The 18,970-nt window shown below is 39.1% G+C and overlaps 1 protein-coding gene across 1 annotated transcript; it reads right to left on the reverse strand.

Moving 5' to 3' along the window:
• Positions 1-241: 241 nt before the first annotated feature.
• ttr (transthyretin (prealbumin, amyloidosis type I)) lies at positions 242-13,486 on the reverse strand. Its single transcript, XM_079575027.1, has 4 exons — positions 13,358-13,486; positions 10,535-10,674; positions 7,771-7,906; positions 242-365 (listed from the first exon to the last, which is right to left on the reverse strand). Exons 1-4 carry the CDS (start codon positions 13,427-13,429, stop codon positions 255-257), a joined length of 459 nt encoding a protein of 152 aa, XP_079431153.1. The 5' UTR covers positions 13,430-13,486; the 3' UTR covers positions 242-254.
• Positions 13,487-18,970: the final 5,484 nt, after the last annotated feature.

Below are 18,970 nucleotides of genomic sequence, written 5' to 3' on the forward strand. Positions count from 1 at the left end.
GATGACGAGAGGAAAAAGATCCTCTCGGTTCAGGCGGGAGTTAAGAGGTTAATCTTACCTCTCTTGATCACTGTTAAAATAATATTACTAAAGAATCTCATTAAACCTAAAGGCTGAAGATGTTTATTTTCCGTGTAACATGACAGAAAGTTGCCTGCAGAACGTTATAAGTACAGTTTTATGAAATGAAGAGTCCGTTCGAGAGGCTTTAAATACAAAAGTGTGTGTGGGCCCGGGGGAGCGGGCGGGCGCGGTCAGTGGCTGGCGTCCATGGTGAGGGCGGTGGTGGTGAAGGAGAAGGGGCTGAGCAGCAGGGCCAGGGTGTAGTGACGATGATGTCCGTCCACGTGCGCCTCGAACACAACCTGCAACAGACAACGGACTGTGTCACTTCCACAAATACATATGTGAACCTCTGACCCCCCCGCCTTAACCGAGAGCATTTTCTCCAGGAAAAGCTTCTTGACTGGAGAGCAACACTGCAACGTCTCAAGCTAAAATCTAGAAAAGTGATGGTAGCTTTTTGTCATGTTGTCGCTGCATTTTTGTCATGTTTTTGTTGCTTTTTCGATGTGTTTTCATCTCTTGTTTTTCGGTGTTTTTTTTTTCATGTTATTGTTTTTTCATCGCTTTTTTTCATTGCTTTGTCGTCACGTTTTGTTGTGTTTTTGTCACTTTTTTTGTTGCTTTTCCAGCGCATTTTTGTTTTTGGATGCTTTTCTTTTAACCCCTTAACTTAGTCCCACCTGAACCGAGCACATTTTCTCCAGTTTGGCTTTACCCCAGTCCAAAAGCTTCTGGGAAAAAAGCTGTGAAAATAGCAACAAAACTGAGACGAAAACAGTGACAATGTGACAAAAAAGTGATGAAAAATTGATGAAAAAGTGGCAAAAAATGTCACAAAAATGTCACAAGAAATTGACAAAAATTGACGAAAAAATGTCAAAATATGGACCAAAAAATGACAAAAATGTGATAAAAATTTGACAAAAAAATGACAAAAAAGTGACAAAAAAATTACAAAAAGTGACAAAAAAATATCAAAAATGTGACAAAAATTTGATAAAAATGTGACCAAAAAATTACAAAAAATTACAAAAAAATTACAAAAAACTGACAAAACAATTACAAAAAATTGACAAAATTTTGATAAAAATTTGACCAAAAAATGACAACAATTAGACGAAAAAATGACCAAAAAAATGACAAAAATGTGACAAAAAATGACAAAAAATGAGTTACAAAAATGAGTTGAATACCCAACAAAAAAATGATGGAAAAAAAAATCTGATGACGTGAGGAAAAAGATCCTCTCGGTTCAGCGGGAGTTAAGCGGTTAAGCTTTTAGATTTGGGTAAGGCTTGGTTACGCCCGGGGGTAAGGGTAAGGTAAAGTCAGAGGCCAGACCGGTGGCCCTAGAGCCAGTGGCCCTTCTGTGCTCTTCCAGAATGGACATACGGCCGGTCCGCCCCTGCCCACAGGAACAAGTGCCATGTTTGGAAAGCTCAGACACTTACACTTCCAGAGCTCAGATGAACTCCTCCACATACAGTAATAGAGATGGTGGATTCGATGCCTCATATGCAAGAGAGGAGCGCCATCTCATCTCATGCATAACATCACCACTGAGGGGGTAGCCTATGCTTTATGCAGGAATTTGGCAGAAATCTCAAACACATCTTCATCGCTCTCTTACACTTTGTTGGTTAGAAAATGCAACATTAATCTAAAACAACAGAAAATAAATATTCAGCCGAGATTCACACAACCGCCCCATGAGCCCCTCCTCTTGCTCCCCTTCGCTGTGCAGCTGTTTCAATAAAGAGAAATAGGATAGTCCATGCGGCTTGTGTGGCGCCTAGTCTAAAGGTGGTACAGCAATTTAATTTAACCTCTTAACTCCCGCCTGAACCGAGAGGATCTTTTTCCTCATGTCATCAGATTTTTTTTCCATCATTTTTTGTTGGGCATTCAACTCATTTTTGTAACTTTTTTGTCATTTTTTGTCACATTTTTGTCATTTTTTGTCATTTTTTTGGTCATTAAAAAAAAAAAAAATGTCATTTTTTTAAATCACATTTTTGTCATTTTTTTGGTCATTTTGGTCATTTTTTAAATTTGTATTTTTATCAAATTTTTCTCACATTTTTGTCATTTTTTCTTCAATTTTTTTGTCATTTTTTGTCATTTTTTATTTATTTTTTTGTCAATTTTTGTCATTTTTTATTTATTTTTTTGTCATTTTTTTAATCACATTTTTGTCATTTTTTGTCATTTTTTTAATCACATTTTTGTCATTTTTGTCATTTTTTATTTTTATTTTTATCACATTTTGTCACATTTTTGTCATTTTTTCGTCCATTTTTTTAATCAATTTTTTGTCATTTTTTGTTATTTTTTTGGTCATTTTTTTAATCACATTTTTGTCAATTTCTTGTGACATTTTTGTGACATTTTGCCACTTTTTCATCAATTTTCATCACTTTTTTGTCAATTTTTCGTCACTTTTTTGTCACATTTCCATCATTGTTTTCGTCTCAGTTTTGTCACTATTTTCTCACCTTTTTTCCAGAAGCTTTTGGACTGGGGTAAAGCCAAACTGGAGAAAACGTGCTCGGTTCAGGTGGGAGTCAAGGGGTTAAAGCTCATTTAATGTATTTAACCAGGAAGGTCCCACTGAGATTAAGAATCTCTTTTTCAGGGGAGTCCTAGCCCAAGAGGGGAAACCTATTGTACATGTTTTAGAGGAAAGGGAAACCGGAGGAAACCTGGAGGAAACCTATGCAGCCACAGGGAGAGAATGCAAACTCCACACAGAAAGGCCCCGTCCAGGTGGGAATCGAACCTGGAACCTTCTTGCTGGGCAGTAGGTACAGACAGCTGAGGGGCAGAGGAGGAGCAGAGGAGGAGCAGAGGAGGAGCAGAGGAGGAGCAGAGGAGGAGCAGGGGAGGAGCAGAGGAGGAGCAGAGGAGGAGCAGAGGAGGAGCAGAGGAGGAGCAGAGGAGGAGCAGAGGAGGAGCAGGGGAGGAGCAGAGGAGGAGCAGAGGAGGAGCAGAGGAGGAGCAGAGGAGGAGCAGGGGAGGAGCAGAGGAGGAGCAGAGGAGGAGCAGAGGAGGGGCAGGGGAGGAGCAGAGGAGGACCGGAGGGTGCGGGAGGGAGGAGGCACATGAAGGAGCTCAGTAAGACAAGGAGGGACCAGGTCATTGAGAGCTTTGAAGGTGAGGAGAAGGATCTTGTATCGATGTTTGATGGGGAGCCGGTGGAGCTGCTGAAGAACTGGAGTGATGTGATGAGTGGACAGAGTTCTGGTGATTATTCGGGGAAGCAGAGTTTTGGACGAGTCTGTATAGTCTGCGGAGTGATTTTTGAGTGAGGAGTGAGAAGATTACTCAAAGAAGTAATACTGTCCCTGTTCTCAGTCAATTTTTTCTATTATTACAAAAAAGTATGATATTCTAGCAAGGTGACAATACACAACTATTATACCTTAACTAAGGATATAGGCGTTTTGCGTGGAATTAAAGATGCTACGTTATAAATATGATAAACAAATACTATAGTGATGAGCAAAACAAATGTAGATTATTTCACGAATGAGGGGTAACACTTTACATTACGGGCCGGTAGATCCGTGGTACTTACAGTGGTAATTACTAGCATTTACAGTGGTAATTCTAGGTACTTATTGTGGTACTAAAAGTGGTAAGTACTAGTAATTAGGGTTAGGGGTTAGGATTGGATAGTTGATGATAGTTTCTAGTTACAGTGATACATCCATGGTACTCTTCATTACTAAGAGTTACCACTGTATCTAGAAGTACATAACTTGTAATTCTCACTATAGTATCCTTTAAGTACCACAATAAGTACCTAGAATTACCACTGTATCACTGTAAGTACCACAATAAGTATCTAGAATTACCTCTGTAAGTACCAAGGACTTACCAGCCGTAATGTAAAGTGTTACCGAATGAGGAAATCACCACAAACGGCCTTGGTTTGTGTCAAGTGTATTGTTTATATGCTTGTAATGCTTTCTAATGAACAGCAGGTGGCAGTATAGATGTTTCTGATGCGCTGGGTCCACGTGGGTGTGAAGAACTTGACCTGATTTGAATGATGTTTGCATGTGATGTCTTCCCACCAGTGTTAATTTCGTCGACTAAAATATTGAGTCTTAATTTTAGTCAAAGTGATATTTTTGACGACTAAAATTGGACTAAAACTAATTTAAACGTTTTTCATGAGACTAAAACTATGACTAAAATGTCCAGATATTCTAGTCGACTAAAATAAGACTAAATAAAAATGAAAAGGAGAGACTAAAATCATCCAAACTTGTATTGAGCGTCTGAAAGAGCCTCAGATCATGTAAATTCTCTGCCAAAGGATCAGTCGACTAAAACTAGACTAAAATTTAAGATATTTTTTGGACTAAAACTAGACTAAAATTGAATTACATTTTCGTCAAAAGACTAAGACTAAAACTAAATTAAAATATGATGTCAAAATTAACACTGCTTCCCACGTGGTCATCCCCCCCGCGCTCAAAGACAAACAAACTGGGAGTAAATAGACTTTTGGTCCGGTGCAACAGAGTCAACAGGCAACAAACTGTGACGACTAAAGCAAATACAGGCCATGGTCGCTCCATAAGAGACACTTTTCAGACACAAACACTCTCTGTGTGGCTTTTAAAGGGAAGACAATCTGAATGCACGAACCCCTAAACCCCCACCTTCACCGAACAACTTCTCTCCAGTTCAGCTTTATCTAAATCTAATAGTTTCTTGACCCGGAGCTTGCAGCCTCATTTGAAAGCTAAGATTTTTCCTCACATTGTTGCCACTTTTTTGTCACCTTGTTTGTCACCTTGTTTGTTGCTTTTCTTGCTGTATTTTTGTAATTTTTGTCTCTTTTTTGTTGTATTTTTGTTGTTTTTTGTCTTTTTTTGTCACTTTTTGTTGTATTTTTTTTCCCTCCTTTTTGTTGTTTTTTGTCTTTTTTGTCACTTTTTATTGTATTTTTGTCTGTTTTTTGTTTATTTTAATTTATTTATTTGACAGGGACATGTACAGGAGCATTAATCAGCATATGAAAAGATGCTGTGTACCAGACTTTAGCTCTTGGAGCTAATTTCCATCTGCAGTCCCCGAGACAGACAACTGTTGCACTCATGTTGCTTTTTTGTCATTTTCTTGCAGTGATTTTGTTGTTTTTTGTCTCTTTCGTCTTTCTTTGTCGCTTTTTTGTCTTTTTATTGTATTTTTGCCTGTTTTTTGTTGTATTTTTGCCTTTTTTTGTCTCTTTTTATTGCATTTCTGTCACTTCTTTGCTGCACTTATGTTGTTTTTTGTCATTTTCTTGCTGTGTTTTTTTTTGTGTCAATTTTTGTCTTTTTTGTTGTATTTCTGTCTTTTTTTTGTCTCTTTTTTATTGTATTTTTCTCTCTTTCTTGTTGCACTTATGTTGTTTTTGGTCATTTTCTTGCTGTAGTTTTGTCTTTTTTTGTCAATTTCTGTATTTTTGTCTCTTTTCATTGTATTTGTGTCTCTTCTTTGATGTATTTCTGTCTTTTTTGTCTCTTTTTTGTATTTTTTGTGTCTTTTTTGTCACTTTTTTATAGTATTTTTGTCTCTTCTTTGTTGCACTTATGTTGTTTTTTGTCATTTTCTCGCTGTGTTTTTGTCTTTTTTGGTCAATTTTTGTCTTTATTGTTGTATTTCTATCTTTTTTTGTCTCTTTTTTATGGTATTTTTGTCTCTTCTTTGTTATATTTCTGTCTCTTCTTTATGTCGCTTTGTTGTCATTTTCTTGTTGTTTTTTGTCACTTTTTTGTCTCTTTTTGTCACTTCTTTGTTGCACTTATGTTGTTTTTTGTCATTTTCTCGCTGTGTTTTTGTCTTTTTTGTCAATTTCTGTCTTTTTTGTCTCTTTTTTATTGTTTTTTGTCTTTTTTGTCACTTTTTTGTCTCTTTTTGTCACTTCTTTGTTGCACTTATGTTGTTTTTTGTCATTTTCTTGCTGTGTTTTTTTTCTTTTTTTGTCCATTTTTGTTGTATTTCTGTCTTTTTTGTCTCTTTTTTTACTGTATTTGTGTCTCTTTTAATTGTATTTTTGTCTCTTCTTTATTGTATTTCTGTCTCTCTTCTTTGTGTCGCCTTGTTGTCATTTTCTTGTGTTTTTCTTGCTTTTTTTTGTGTCTCTTTCTTGATTTGGGTAAAGCCAAAGTGTAGAAGCTCCATGCGTGGGTAAAGAGATGAAACAAGGTGTGAAACGTGAGCTGGGAGCGGCGACTTCACACAGTAATGCAAATAAAGTCGACAAACAGGCCCTAAAGAGCAGCTGCATTGGCTGAACACAGTTATCAGTAATGGGTCATCTTTCCTCCCGGGTTCTGAGGACGTGCAAGACTCTGCAGGCGCGGCTGATGTGTACGTACAATATGCAAATATCATAAACACACTGGGTCTTTGTTTTGAACCAAAGTAATGGTGGGAACATGTTCAGGAAATACATCAGTTACAGAATGTTGTCATGTTGTTCTAGCGCAGCCCTTCCCAAAGAGGAAACTCCCCCCAGGCAATGAGGTGAAATTATCCAAACTAAAACCATTAACTTCTTAACCCCTGAACTCCCACCTGAACCGAGCACATTTTCTCCGGCTTTACCCCAATCCAAAAAAGCTGGAGAAAAAAAGTGTGAAAATAGCAACACTGAGATGAAAACAAGGATGAAAATGTGGAAAAAAGTGAGAAAAAATGGCCGAAAAAGTGACGAAAAATTTACAATTAAAAAAAAAAAAATAAGACAAAAATTGACAAAAAATTGACGAAAAATTGAGAAAAAAATGACAAAAAATGTACAAAAAAATGACAAAAATTGACAAAAAATTGACAAAAAAGTGAGAAAAATTTGATGAAAAATTGAGAAAAAATGGACGAAAAAGTGAAAAAAAATGACAAAAAATGTTCAAAAAAATGACAAAAAATGACAAAAATTTGACAAAAATTAAAGAAAAAAATGAGAAAAAATTGATGAAAAATTTAGAAAAAATTAAAGAAAAAATCGACAAAAAATGTTCACAAAAATGACAAAAATTTGACAAAAAGTGAGAAAAAATGGACGAAAAATGTTTAAAAAAAAATGACAAAAATGGACAAAAATTTGACAAAAAAGTGAGAAAAATTTGACAAAAAATTGAGAAAAAATGGATGAAAAAGTTATAAGGATTTGACAAAAAAATGTGAATAATTTGACGAAAAAGTGACAAAAAAGTCACGAAAATTTGACAAAAATGAGACGACTGCCCAACAAAAAAAGTGATGAAAAAAAATCTGATGATGTGAGTAAAAAGATCAATTTAGCTTTGTAGGTCTTAGCTTTCAAATGAGGTTTTACACTGGCCTACAGGATTTGGGTAAAGCTGGACTGGAGAAAATGCTCTCGGTATTCAGGTCAGATAGTGTTTTCGAAACACCCGTCCAGAAAGTTTTAACGTTTTGACATTCCCAAACGATGAGAGGATTGAGCTTAGCAAGAGGTGGAGAGGTGAGGAGTAGAACCACTTTTATTTGATAACCCGTTTAAGGACTGGGTCATGTGTGCTTTTAGTTGGAGGATTTGTCTAGTGCACATGATTTAAGTTGATGGAGGTCGTCAGAACACACGAGAAGCCCACTCATATCGGGACAGGGAGGCCATGCAATGAAAACAAACGGGAGACCTTTTGCAGCAGGCCTGTTCACCACTCTGCCGCTCATACTCACGTCTGCGACCTCGTGGAAAGCAGTGAGGTTTTTGCTCTTCCAATAGGCTTTAGTGCCGAACTCCACTTTGTAGACTCCGGCCGTGAACTGTGCCTCTGTGATCAGGTTATGGATCTCTCCGCTCTCCTCTGTCATCCTGAAGACACAAGACCAAAAGATAAATACAGTGTACATAATTAAACAGTAAGTTGTCTGCATTGCATTAACGCAACAGTAATATTTTACAATAACATACTGTGACGTGAATTACAGTAAGTCGTTGTAATTCACACCACAGTAGGGATTCTGTTACAGTGACTCATTGTAATTGCAAGTTTCGTGACTGCCGTTGTTGTCATTGCAGTATTAGTAATTTACAGTGTCAATATTGTAATTGACAGTACAGTAACTTCATGGACAGTGGACTCAGACCTGAACTTAAACAGCCACATCAAAGCAATAACATCAGCAGCAGCTTTTTACCATCTGAAAAACATGGCTAAGATCAGAGGAATAGTGTCAAAACCAGACTGAGAGAGACTTATCCATGCATTTGTCTCAGCAGGTTAGACGACTGTAACGGCTGCTCACTGGCCTCTCTAAACGAGCTATCAGAGCTGCAGAACATCCAGAACGCTGCTGCTCGAGTCCCGACAAGAACCAGGAAATACGACCATATTAGTCCAGTGCTCCGGTCTCTGCACTGGCTTCCTGTCACTCAGAGAATAGACTTTAAAACAGCTCTGCTTGTTACAAGTCTTTTCATGGTTTAGCACCAAAGTCCATCTCTGACATGTTAGAGTCGTATGAACCATCTCGGGCCCTGAGAACTTCAGGGAGGGGCCTCCTGGTGGTTCCCAGAGTCAGGACTAAACACGGTGAGGCTGCGTTTCAGTTTCATGCAGCTAAAATCTGGAACAGTCTTCATGAGGATGTGAGACAGGCCTCAACTCTGACAATGTTCAAATCCAGGCTGAAAACAGTTCTTTTTGCCCGACTGAAAGTATTTTATCTGCACTCTTGCCTTTTACTGTAATTGATTAATTCTATGTTGATGTTTTTATTGATTGTGTTTGTTTTTCTTGTATTTATGTAACTGTGAAGCACTTTGAATTGCCTTGTGTATGAATTGTGCTCTACAAATAAACTTGCCTTGCCAGTAGGTTACTGTAATCTCTATGATACTCCTTTTACAGTGTACTATGTGCCTCTAAGACAGACTCAGAGGCCATTTATTTATTTGATATGGACATCACAGAAACATTGGACAAACAAGATGCAGTTTTAAATGCTAAAGGAGAACTCGGAGGCATGATTCCATAATTAAAGGGACTATCCAGAGTTTAAAAATTGTAAAATAATCTAATTTCCTCCCCCTACATGTTCCACCCATGTCCTAATGTGTAGAATGAGCTCAGACCTGTTCACCACAACTGCCTCTAAAATCCTGCACTGTCACTCAAAAAGTTGTTACTTCGGGTCCGAAGTGCCGTCATGCACGAGCTTAATATAGAAGGTGCAGTTACACATATGACCTGAGGTGGCAGTAGTGCGTATAAAATGGCTAACTTGCATCTAGCCCCTTTAAAGCTTCTTGTGCTTTTTAAAAACAGTTTTTTTGAAATATATATTTTAGGAGTCATATTTGACATTTACTGAGACTAGATTCAGTTTTTTTATTTTTTTTCTAAATTTGTTGTAAACTGGTATGGTAATAAGTATTGCAAAATATACAATAATACTTTAATTTTTGTTCATTTTGTTGACTAAAATATTTAGTCCTAATTTTAGTCAAAGTGATATTTTTGACGACTAAAATTGGACTAAAACTAAATTAAAAGTTTATCATGAGACTAAAACTATGACTAAAATGTCCAGATATTTTCGTCGACTAAAATAAGACTAAATAAAAATGAAAAGGAGAGACTAAAATCAGCCAAACTTCTATTGACCGTCTGAAAGAGCCTCATATGTAAATCCTCTGTCAGAGGAGCAGCTCTGAGCTTTGTTCATGTGGAGCAGCTCCATGAAGCAGAGGAACAAGATTAAATATGATTATAATGAATATTATCAATGCAAAGTCGATTAAATTTAGTGAACTAAATATACTTGCAATTTTAATCGACTAAAACTGGACTAAAATCAGATATTTTTTTTACTAAATCTAATTAATTAATTACATTTTCATCAAAAGACTAAAACTAAATTAAAATATGCTGTCAAAACTAACACTGTGTTGCATTACAGTGTCACTACAGTATTATTGTTACAGCAACACTGGAAAATATTACAGTAAGTTACGGTTACTCACTGCACGATTATACAGTAAGTTGTCTGCATTGCATTATCGCAACAATAATATTTTACAATAAGCTACTGTGACGTGAATTACAGTAAGTTATGGGACAATATTACAGTAAGTCATTGTAATTCACACTACAGTAGGGATTCTGTTACAGTAACTCATTGTAATTGCAAATACAGTTTCAAGACTGCAGTTTCTGTCATTGCAGTATCATTATTATTCAGTGTCACCGTTGTAATTGACAGTACAGTAACTTTTTGGACACCAGTTGATCTCTGCGATGCTCCTTTTACAGTGTACTATGTGCCTTTAGAGTCAGACAGACATTTATTCATGCATTTATGTGATATGTACAGAAGCATTGGACAAGCCAGATGCATAGTTTAAAACGTTAGAGGAAAACTAGCCCCTTTAAGTCATAGTTAGTGTTGTATGTTGTTTTCACTTGACCTTCGTTCAGGAAAGTCAAAGACGTGTTACCCCGAGGCGACGGGAGCCCAGGTGCCGTCGGTTCCCCTCCTGAACACTTTGAGGGTCATGGGTCCGGCCGGGGTCCCGTTCACCGCGTCCAGGATCTTCACCGTGAGGGGGCAGGTCATGTCTGAGCCGCCATGTTTCTCCTGGAAAAACAAAAACAAAACACAACCAAACCGCACTTTTTATCATCAGATTAGGGCAAAGGTTTAGCTTGAAAAATGTACATCGTTTTTCCCTGTTTCAACAAGTTTGGTGACGTGTATTGGACTATTTTACTTCCTTGTAGACCTTTTAATTGTTTGTTTACATTCCGGGCTTAGCTGGAGGCGGGAAGCTAGATTCCTATCTATTTCCATTGAAGCTGTTGGCATAGTAACGATAAACAAATGTCTAACTGTTGTTGGAAATATCAGATAAACCTCATCGTCTCAAATGTCATTCCTCTTGTTCTTGCGCCTTAAGCCACAACAGGACCACATTTTTAGTTGTAGTTTTACACTTATAATCACTAGTTAAATCTTATTTCTCTTAATCACTTCTTGCCTCCAGCTGATGTCACTGATGATGTCAGCAAACTCAAACATTCAATGACCATCGCCGTGCAAGCATACTGTACATTTTGTTCCCTCTTTTGTGGCTTTTGTGTTTCTTTTTCATCACTCTTTAGTTGTGTTTTTTGTCGCTTGTTTACTGTGTTATGTGACGGCCTGCTCATTGTCAGAGCTGCAGAACATCCAGAACGCTGCAGCTCGAGTCCTGACAAGAACCAGGTAATACGACCATATTAGTCCAGTGCTCCGGTCTCTGCACTGGCTTCCTGTCACTCAGAGAATAGACTTTAAAACAGCTCTGCTTGTTACAAGTCTTTTCATGGTTTAGCACCAAAGTCCATCTCTGACATGTTAGAGTCGTATGAACCATCTCGGGCCCTGAGAACTTCAGGGAGGGGCCTCCTGGTGGTTCCCAGAGTCAGGACTAAACACGCTGAGGCTAAAGCTAAAATCTGGAACAGTCTTCACGAGGATGTGAGACAGGCCTCAACATTAATGACATCTGTGTATTTTGCTGATGACACCAGCCTCTATTGTTCTGGACAAAATGTTGAACAGTTAATGCATACAGTTAAAAAGGAACTAGAATTACAAAAAAGATGGTTTGACTATAATAAATTATCAATGAATGTGAATAAAACAAAATATATTATATTCGGTAATAAGAGAATTGATAATCCAACAACACTAAAAATCAACCAAATGGAAATTGAGAGCGGTGTGTCATACAAAATGTTTGGGAGCACATGTTGATGATAGGCTGAATTGGAAAGTGCATGTAAATTATGTGAAATCAAAAGTATCAAAAATAATTGGCATATTGTGTAAAATCAAAGCAGTTGTAAATCAAAAATCACTCCATTTATCATACAATGCTCTCATTCTTCCACACCTAAATGATGCTGTGGTACTCTGGGGGAATAATTATAAAAGTACAATCCAACCCATTTTTATCCTACAAAAAAAAGCGGTCAGAATAGTCAGCTATGCAGATTATAATGCTCCAACAAATCCTTTGTTCATTAAATTAAAAATACTAAAACTACACGACTTAGTTGATCTTGGCACAGCTATTGTTATGTATAAGGTTCATAACCATAAGCTTCCTGAATGTAAACAAGAAAGGTTTAAACCCAGAGAGCTATGGCTATAATCTCAGAGGAACTCATATTTATCAGAAAAGAGCATTTGGAACAAACACCAAAGCCAGATGTGTCTCAGTCAGAGGAGTAAACGTCTGGAATATTCTGAACGACACCTTAAAAAAACTCAACATCCTTAAACGCTTTCAAAAAAATGTTCAGTTATGTTAGTTATAAGGCACTAGCGCTAACTCACATATAAACTCTCCTGTGTTCACTATATTTTGTCTTTACATTACATTATTGATTGATGTGTGACTTGTGCAAATTAATTTTGTAACTAATTGATACAGAAACATAATCATTTTGTCCAGATGGTAAAACTGCTGTATCTAAGTTGCTATTAAGTTGCAATAGGGTTTGGCTTTAGATCAGTGTTTCACTTCAGCCAAAACCCTTTTCAGTCATTGTTTCAGTGTTTTCATGTTTTGTAGTCAATCGTGTCTGTGTGAAGATACTGACTGAAATAAACTAAACTAAACTAAACTAAACTGACCATGTTCAAATCCAGGCTGAAAACAGTTCTTTTTGACATTTATTTAGAAGATTAAATACTCTGGTCTTAAATCCTTATGGGAAAATGTCAGAAAATTAGACTTGCAAGTGAAAAGTGCCAGAGCGAACTGTCCCAAAATCTGAAGATTGAAAAAATATTGAGGGAAAGCCGTTATTTGAATATTTGTACTATAGAGCTGCTTCGATCGATCTGAGCCCTGACCGAGTTCCATGGCCCACGGCTGAGTGTACTCTGGATGTACTGTGCTGAGACACACAGGTCAATAAACTTTACCTGACCAAACAGCACATTTAACCCTGGCATGGGGGGACAGGAATTAGACACGCACAAACAAATGAATATAATGGCTGAAAGTCCTGTTCCTTTACAGCAACAGAGCCTGTGTTATTGAACTTTTTAATAGTTTCCCAGACCTTTTAAACCACCTCCTGAAACATAGGACCTTCCAAGCTTCGTAACATATTTGTCCAGGACTAGATCAAGATAAATCAGGGCTAAAATGTTAAAATGAAAGGCATGCATTAAGCTATTTCTACTGAACCACGTGAAGAACCCGTACTTAGGCTTATGACCACAATAAGCTCTAAAAAGTGATATATATTTGTATTGTACTCACCGGAGGGGCCGGGGCGGCGTGGGTCGTCGGCAGCAGACCGAGGAGCAGCACACAGAGGCTCAGAGCTCTCATCCTGATGATCTCACTCTTCTCTCTGCGCACTGGCCTTTATAAACGTGCGGACCTGGTACAACCCCAGTGACCACACGCCAACGGGCAAACAGTCCCCGACACGGACAGTCCTCTCATTTCTTAGAACCGATGCACTGGATGCATTTGGCCGAAAAGCACTGCAGTGTCTTCCCTTCTATTCCGTGTCCTGTCCGTTCTTTTTCTGTTTCTTCTGTTTGTTACCCTGACGAAGACGGAAGTCAGATTCCACTTCACTGACACGTGCAAGTTTGCAAGCCAAGTTTTTTTTTGTCATAGTTAAAACAGAGGATCGAACCTCCCCACGTTGGCCCAAACTCAAGCTTTTCTATGTACAAATAGTAATGTTGTTCCTCACGTAGATCAAACATGGTGGCCTTGTTGTCCCTCAAATGAACTTCCAAAGGAATTGACAATATTTGATGTATTTAAGAGTGTTTAAATCTCTTGTCATATTCGTGGTGGGTCAGGACACAAAAGTGGGTCCATTTTATGTGGCAAGCAATTTTGCTGAAAAAGGCAAAGAACTTGGTAAATCTGTTAAAATGACTTGTTATGATCGTGATTTCAGCTTTATCTGATCGCCCCAGTCGAGGGAGGGGCCAAATGCAGAACACACATTTTATGACACATAGATGATCATAACCTTAAATCTGTTTAGCCCAATATGTCATGCACAGAAACACATATAGAATGATTATTATGTCCAAGACGTTTATTTTGAATTGAAAAATAATAAAATGTATAATATTGTCCATATAAATCACAGGCATCAGAAGAAATTCTTTACAGCAGTTTATTTCAGATTGTTTATAATACAATGATTATAATTAGTAAGAAATACTACACATTTTGACAGACAGACAGACCTTTCAACCAATCAGAGGCGCAGGCTCACCTGCCCAAACGCCCTCGAGCTGATACACGTGTTTTCATTGGACAGAGCGCGTGTCTGTCAAATCTAGTTCAAAAACCCGCGAGCTAAACACAGCTGTGATGTTTTATATGTTTTATCCTTAAAGGATGAAACTGCGGAGAAATGAACGACATCAGTTTGATCAGGACATTTGGCAGCACGTGCTCCAGAGGAACTCTGACAGAGACGCAGGACTTTGTGGAGAACAGCAGCGGAGCCGAGGCCCGACTTTGCCGGGATGACGCGAGGATTTTCCCCGCATCAGACGCACTGGAACCCGGCCGGACGTACGGGAGACACGGAGTCTGAGACGAGCACGCGGCTCTTGGCCAATCAGAGTGCGGCTCTTTGCATGATTGGATCTGTTTAATACTATGCGTCTCTTTGCAAAATAATTGGTAAATATTTCCCATAAACTGTAACAGTCTTTGACCAAAAATCCAACCATCGTCTACAGACCCTGTTTCATCTCTAAACACATGAATGAGAGTCTGTATCTCTCTCCTTTTCGAGGCAGTGTGTAAAAGGCGCCCGTGCGGCCTCACTCACAGCGGGATGTAGGTTAAACAACAGGCAGGCAGATCGTGGCTCTGGGACCTGCTTCTGTACTTTTCAGGTTTCTGATTAGCTACTCTTTATTTGATGTAATTTGGCCTCATATTCACAGAAAAAGATCAAAATTAGGAAATGGAAAAAAGCGGCGCTCTTTTGAAGCTTGTGATGCGAAGCGCGACATCGTAACGCGGAAATACGCAAAGTCATGACTTTTCTTTCACATGTGACAGTAACTGTAACAAATGCAACTTAAAACAGACTCTCAGATCCTCCAGAGGCTCCTGGTTAAAGTTTATGAACTTTGTGCAGCCTAGAGTCCATTCTCTGCACAGTCCAGTCAGGACGAAGCTGCACTGAGCCACAGGCCAGGGGCGAATCAGAGAAGGGGGCTCAGTGGGCAAGTTATAGTTTATTGGGATTAAATAAAACGGTCTCATTCTAGTTAATCACAATAAAGTACCGCCCCGGGATCTCGCTAATGGTCAGTGCCTTTGTGGCTCTTCACAGGATCAAGGTTGAAAATTTCGGCTCTTGGTCTCTGACTAGTTGGCCCCCCCTGCACTAGGACGTTTGAGGACAGAGATGGAAGTGACAGGAGAACTTATGGAGTTGGCAGTGACGCATATGGAGGAGAAGGACTCAGGAAGACATCAATGGTAAGTTGTGCTTTGGTGTCGCTGTTGTTGTGAGTAAAATGGCGATTACTGAGCCTACCATTTAATATAATTTGAGAGTGGTGAATGGTCGCCGCTGCTGCGGTTGGCGAGGTGTGATGCATAATAGCGCAGAGCGCACTTGGAGAGCCTTTGGCACAGCTGGATGTTCCTCCACAGGTGTGGCAGGGCTGAAGCTCTGGGGCTGCTTTTGGTCCTTACATTTTGCACGGCGGGCTAATTTTGCAAGTTTGTGATTAATTTCTTTGTGGGTGAGTTTTGGAGTCGATGCACCACGTACAATAAAGTAGTTTTTGAATTGGGTTAAATGTAATGTACATACCCTCAATGGGAGCTTGGGGGCGCTGTTTTAGAAGGCGTCTTTCATGGTCGTAATTCAGGGATAAAACAAACGACCACTTGCGTCATGTGGATTATGACGACTTTCAAATCAAGTTTAGAACATGCATTTTTATATTTGTTTGGATTTCGAAGTGCGTGAATGTATTTGTAGTGCTCGGTGGTGATCGGAGCAGGCACCGAATGCCAACAGCAGCATTAATCGATGGGGGTTTGTCGCTGCAGAAGAAGTAACCTACAAAAGCACTACATGAGAGGCATTCTTTCCACTATTACCTGGAAAACACAGCGGAAAAGTTCTAAGCACTCGAGCGATCACGTTTGGCTCATGATCCAGAGAAATCTTCAAACCGTCTGCTCCATCGGCACCAAAGGGTGGAACGAATTTTGGAAAATGGCCATGTTTTTCTTGAGGTTGTTTGTTTGACATTTCAACAGATGCAAGTTGTTGTACCCTGTAGTTAAGGTGTTATGTTGCTAAACAGGTTGGCGCTGCCAAAAGAGCACTATGGCTCATCTCACAGCTCCACGTTTGATATTTGCAGCAGCTCATTATTGTCTCTGACTGGTTTGTCCAGCAACGTGCAGGAGTAGAAACCAAAAGTCTATCTTTAACCAAGGTGGCTCCGATATCACCAAGTAATAAAGAGTTCAGGGCCAATGTCAAAGTTGTTTGTCCAGGACCAATGTACGGGTTAGGGTTAGGCTAATTGTCTGGCTGGCACATTGGCCCTGGACTCTTAAAGGGGGGGTATTATGCAAAATCGACTTTTTCAAGCTTTACATATTGTTATTCTGTCATTCCCTCATTAAAAACATGCCTGAAGTGTTGCCTTGGCACATTCACGTATTTTTGAGTAATCTGTAAAAACTCTGATGGTGGCCATTTTAGGGATAGGTTTGCCTGAGTCCTCCTAGGAACGCCCCCACCTCCTGGAGACGCCTCCGAGCTTTCGTCACCAGCCGAGTAACCAACCACTGCTCCTCAGCAGAACCCCCTCCCCACTGATGCCACACTGATGGGTCAGAGGTTCTTAAAGAGACAGAGGCCTATTTCAAGACTTTTGCTACAGCCATTTTGAGAGAGCAATTTTATACAAGGCAGTTATTCTAATTTACTGCATTTACAGACCAACAGAAGGTTTGGTCATCATTGTAGTGGGCTATAGACTGGTGCTATGCGATTGAAAAAAGCATAATACCCCCTCTTTAATTACTTGGTGATGTCAGATCGACCATATAACCAAAATGGACGGATGCTTGGGGGGTATAAACACCTTCACAAATGAGCTGTACCGTGTTTGATGCACACTGCAGAAACCAAAGACCTACAAACTTCATGAAGCCGCCAGATTAGCTCAAGAACAGTGCGTGTAGAGAGAGTTTCATGGCCAAGCAGGTCCATCCAAGCGATTGCCACGAGAACAGAACTTATGCCGCTGCATTGTGCCAAGAGTCAAGTTTTTGGAGGGACGACAGGACAAACGCAGTGTCAATTTCGTCGACTAAAGTCATCGTTTTCGGTTGGAGAAGCTCCATGAAGCAGAGCACCTTGATTAAATCAGAGACTTGTGTGGGGAGCCTCACCAGAGTTGAATTTGTTACAGCTGCAAAGGATGAACCAGTGTCACTTAAGTTCATACGTGAGTCACGGCAGGTGCTGATTTTTATGACAACTGTGATGACTAATAAATCAAAATAAATATATGGCAGCTGTTTGCGTGACACCGGGGAGTCGTCCCGTGTTCGCTTGAGGGAAATCACGATTCACGCATTCCAATCAATCACTCAGAAAGTCAGACTGAACGATCCCACAGACTTTATTTAAAAAAAAACAGCACATAGAGAAATGACTTATACATGGAGTGAGACAACAGGTGTAAAATGGCAGACTTAACCCGCGCTCCGGAGAGGTCCGGCTTGGTCTGGCAGAGTTTCGAGTGTCAGGGAACTGTTGAAAAGTTGAAAATGACCAAACAATGCTGCAATTTTAGACGATAAAACTAGCTACAAAAACAGGTGTAGATGAAAGATTTCCACCAAAACACTACAGAAGGCATCCATGTCCCGCAAGTTAATAATCTTAAATCAAGTGACATTTTCTTTCAAATAAATTAAGAGAAATATTTCATGGTGAAATATTTCTGAAATATTTGAGCAGGTAAGTACAAACATCTACCATAGGAACAAGTCTTTTCTCAATTAAAAATAAGAAAAACAATCCAATTAAGGGGAGCAACTGAAGGCAAAGGCAGTTTTTCAATATTTTGAGGATTTTTTTCAAAGGGATTTTTTAATAATAATGCATCGGTTTTATATAGCGCCTTTCTGGACACTCAAAGACGCTTTACATTGCATTATTCATTCACTCCATTCCCGGTGGTGGTAAGCTACTATTGTAGCCACAGCTGCCCTGGGGTAGACTGACGGAAGCGAGGCAACCAGTCTGCGCCATCGGCCCCTCCGACCACCACCACCCGCTCACTACATTCTCTAGGCTTCCTGGTGTTACTAAACGGTCTCCCATCCAAGTACCGACCAGGCCCTTCCCTGCTTAGCTTCCAAGGTCTGACGGGATTGGGCATCGCAAAGGCGGTATGACCACAATCATTTTTTTTTTTTTTTTTAGCCTGATTTATTGTCAAAAAATGTCAAAAAACAATGCAAAATTAATTTTCCCCCAATTTTTTTTTTTTTTTTTACAGATATTTCCACTAAAACATTTTAAAACTCCTTATGGTCCCTTTAAAAAAGATTGCATTGGCCGATTACTATTGCCATATCTTTTCTTTGCAGCGTGTTATCTCATGTTCTAAAACACTTATGCATGTTTGACAAATGTTCCCTTGTTGCCAACTTTAACTGTGCCAAACCAAACCGAACAACATCACAGGGCTCTTCACAGTAAAGAACGTTTGTTACAAAACATCCAATGACTCACAATCCGTTTTTTCATAAACCAAAAGTGATGATAAACGATTGATTCCAAAGATCAGGTCATTAAATCTAAATGAAGTCATGTCCTAACACACCTTGTCA

Source organism: Gobius niger, assembly GCF_951799975.1.
Source record: "Gobius niger genome assembly, chromosome: 17".
Taxonomy (NCBI): domain Eukaryota; kingdom Metazoa; phylum Chordata; class Actinopteri; order Gobiiformes; family Gobiidae; genus Gobius; species Gobius niger.

Coding starts and splice junctions, on each gene's coding strand:
- ttr (XM_079575027.1), bottom strand. CDS start 13,429: ATGAGAGCTCTGAGCCTCTGTGTGCTGCTCCTCGGTCTGCTGCCGACG. Junction 10,675..13,357: donor ACGCCGCCCCGGCCCCTCCG/GTGAGTACAATA, acceptor TTGTTTTTCCAG/GAGAAACATGGCGGCTCAGA. Junction 366..7,770: donor CTTTCCACGAGGTCGCAGAC/GTGAGTATGAGC, acceptor TGTCTGTTGCAG/GTTGTGTTCGAGGCGCACGT.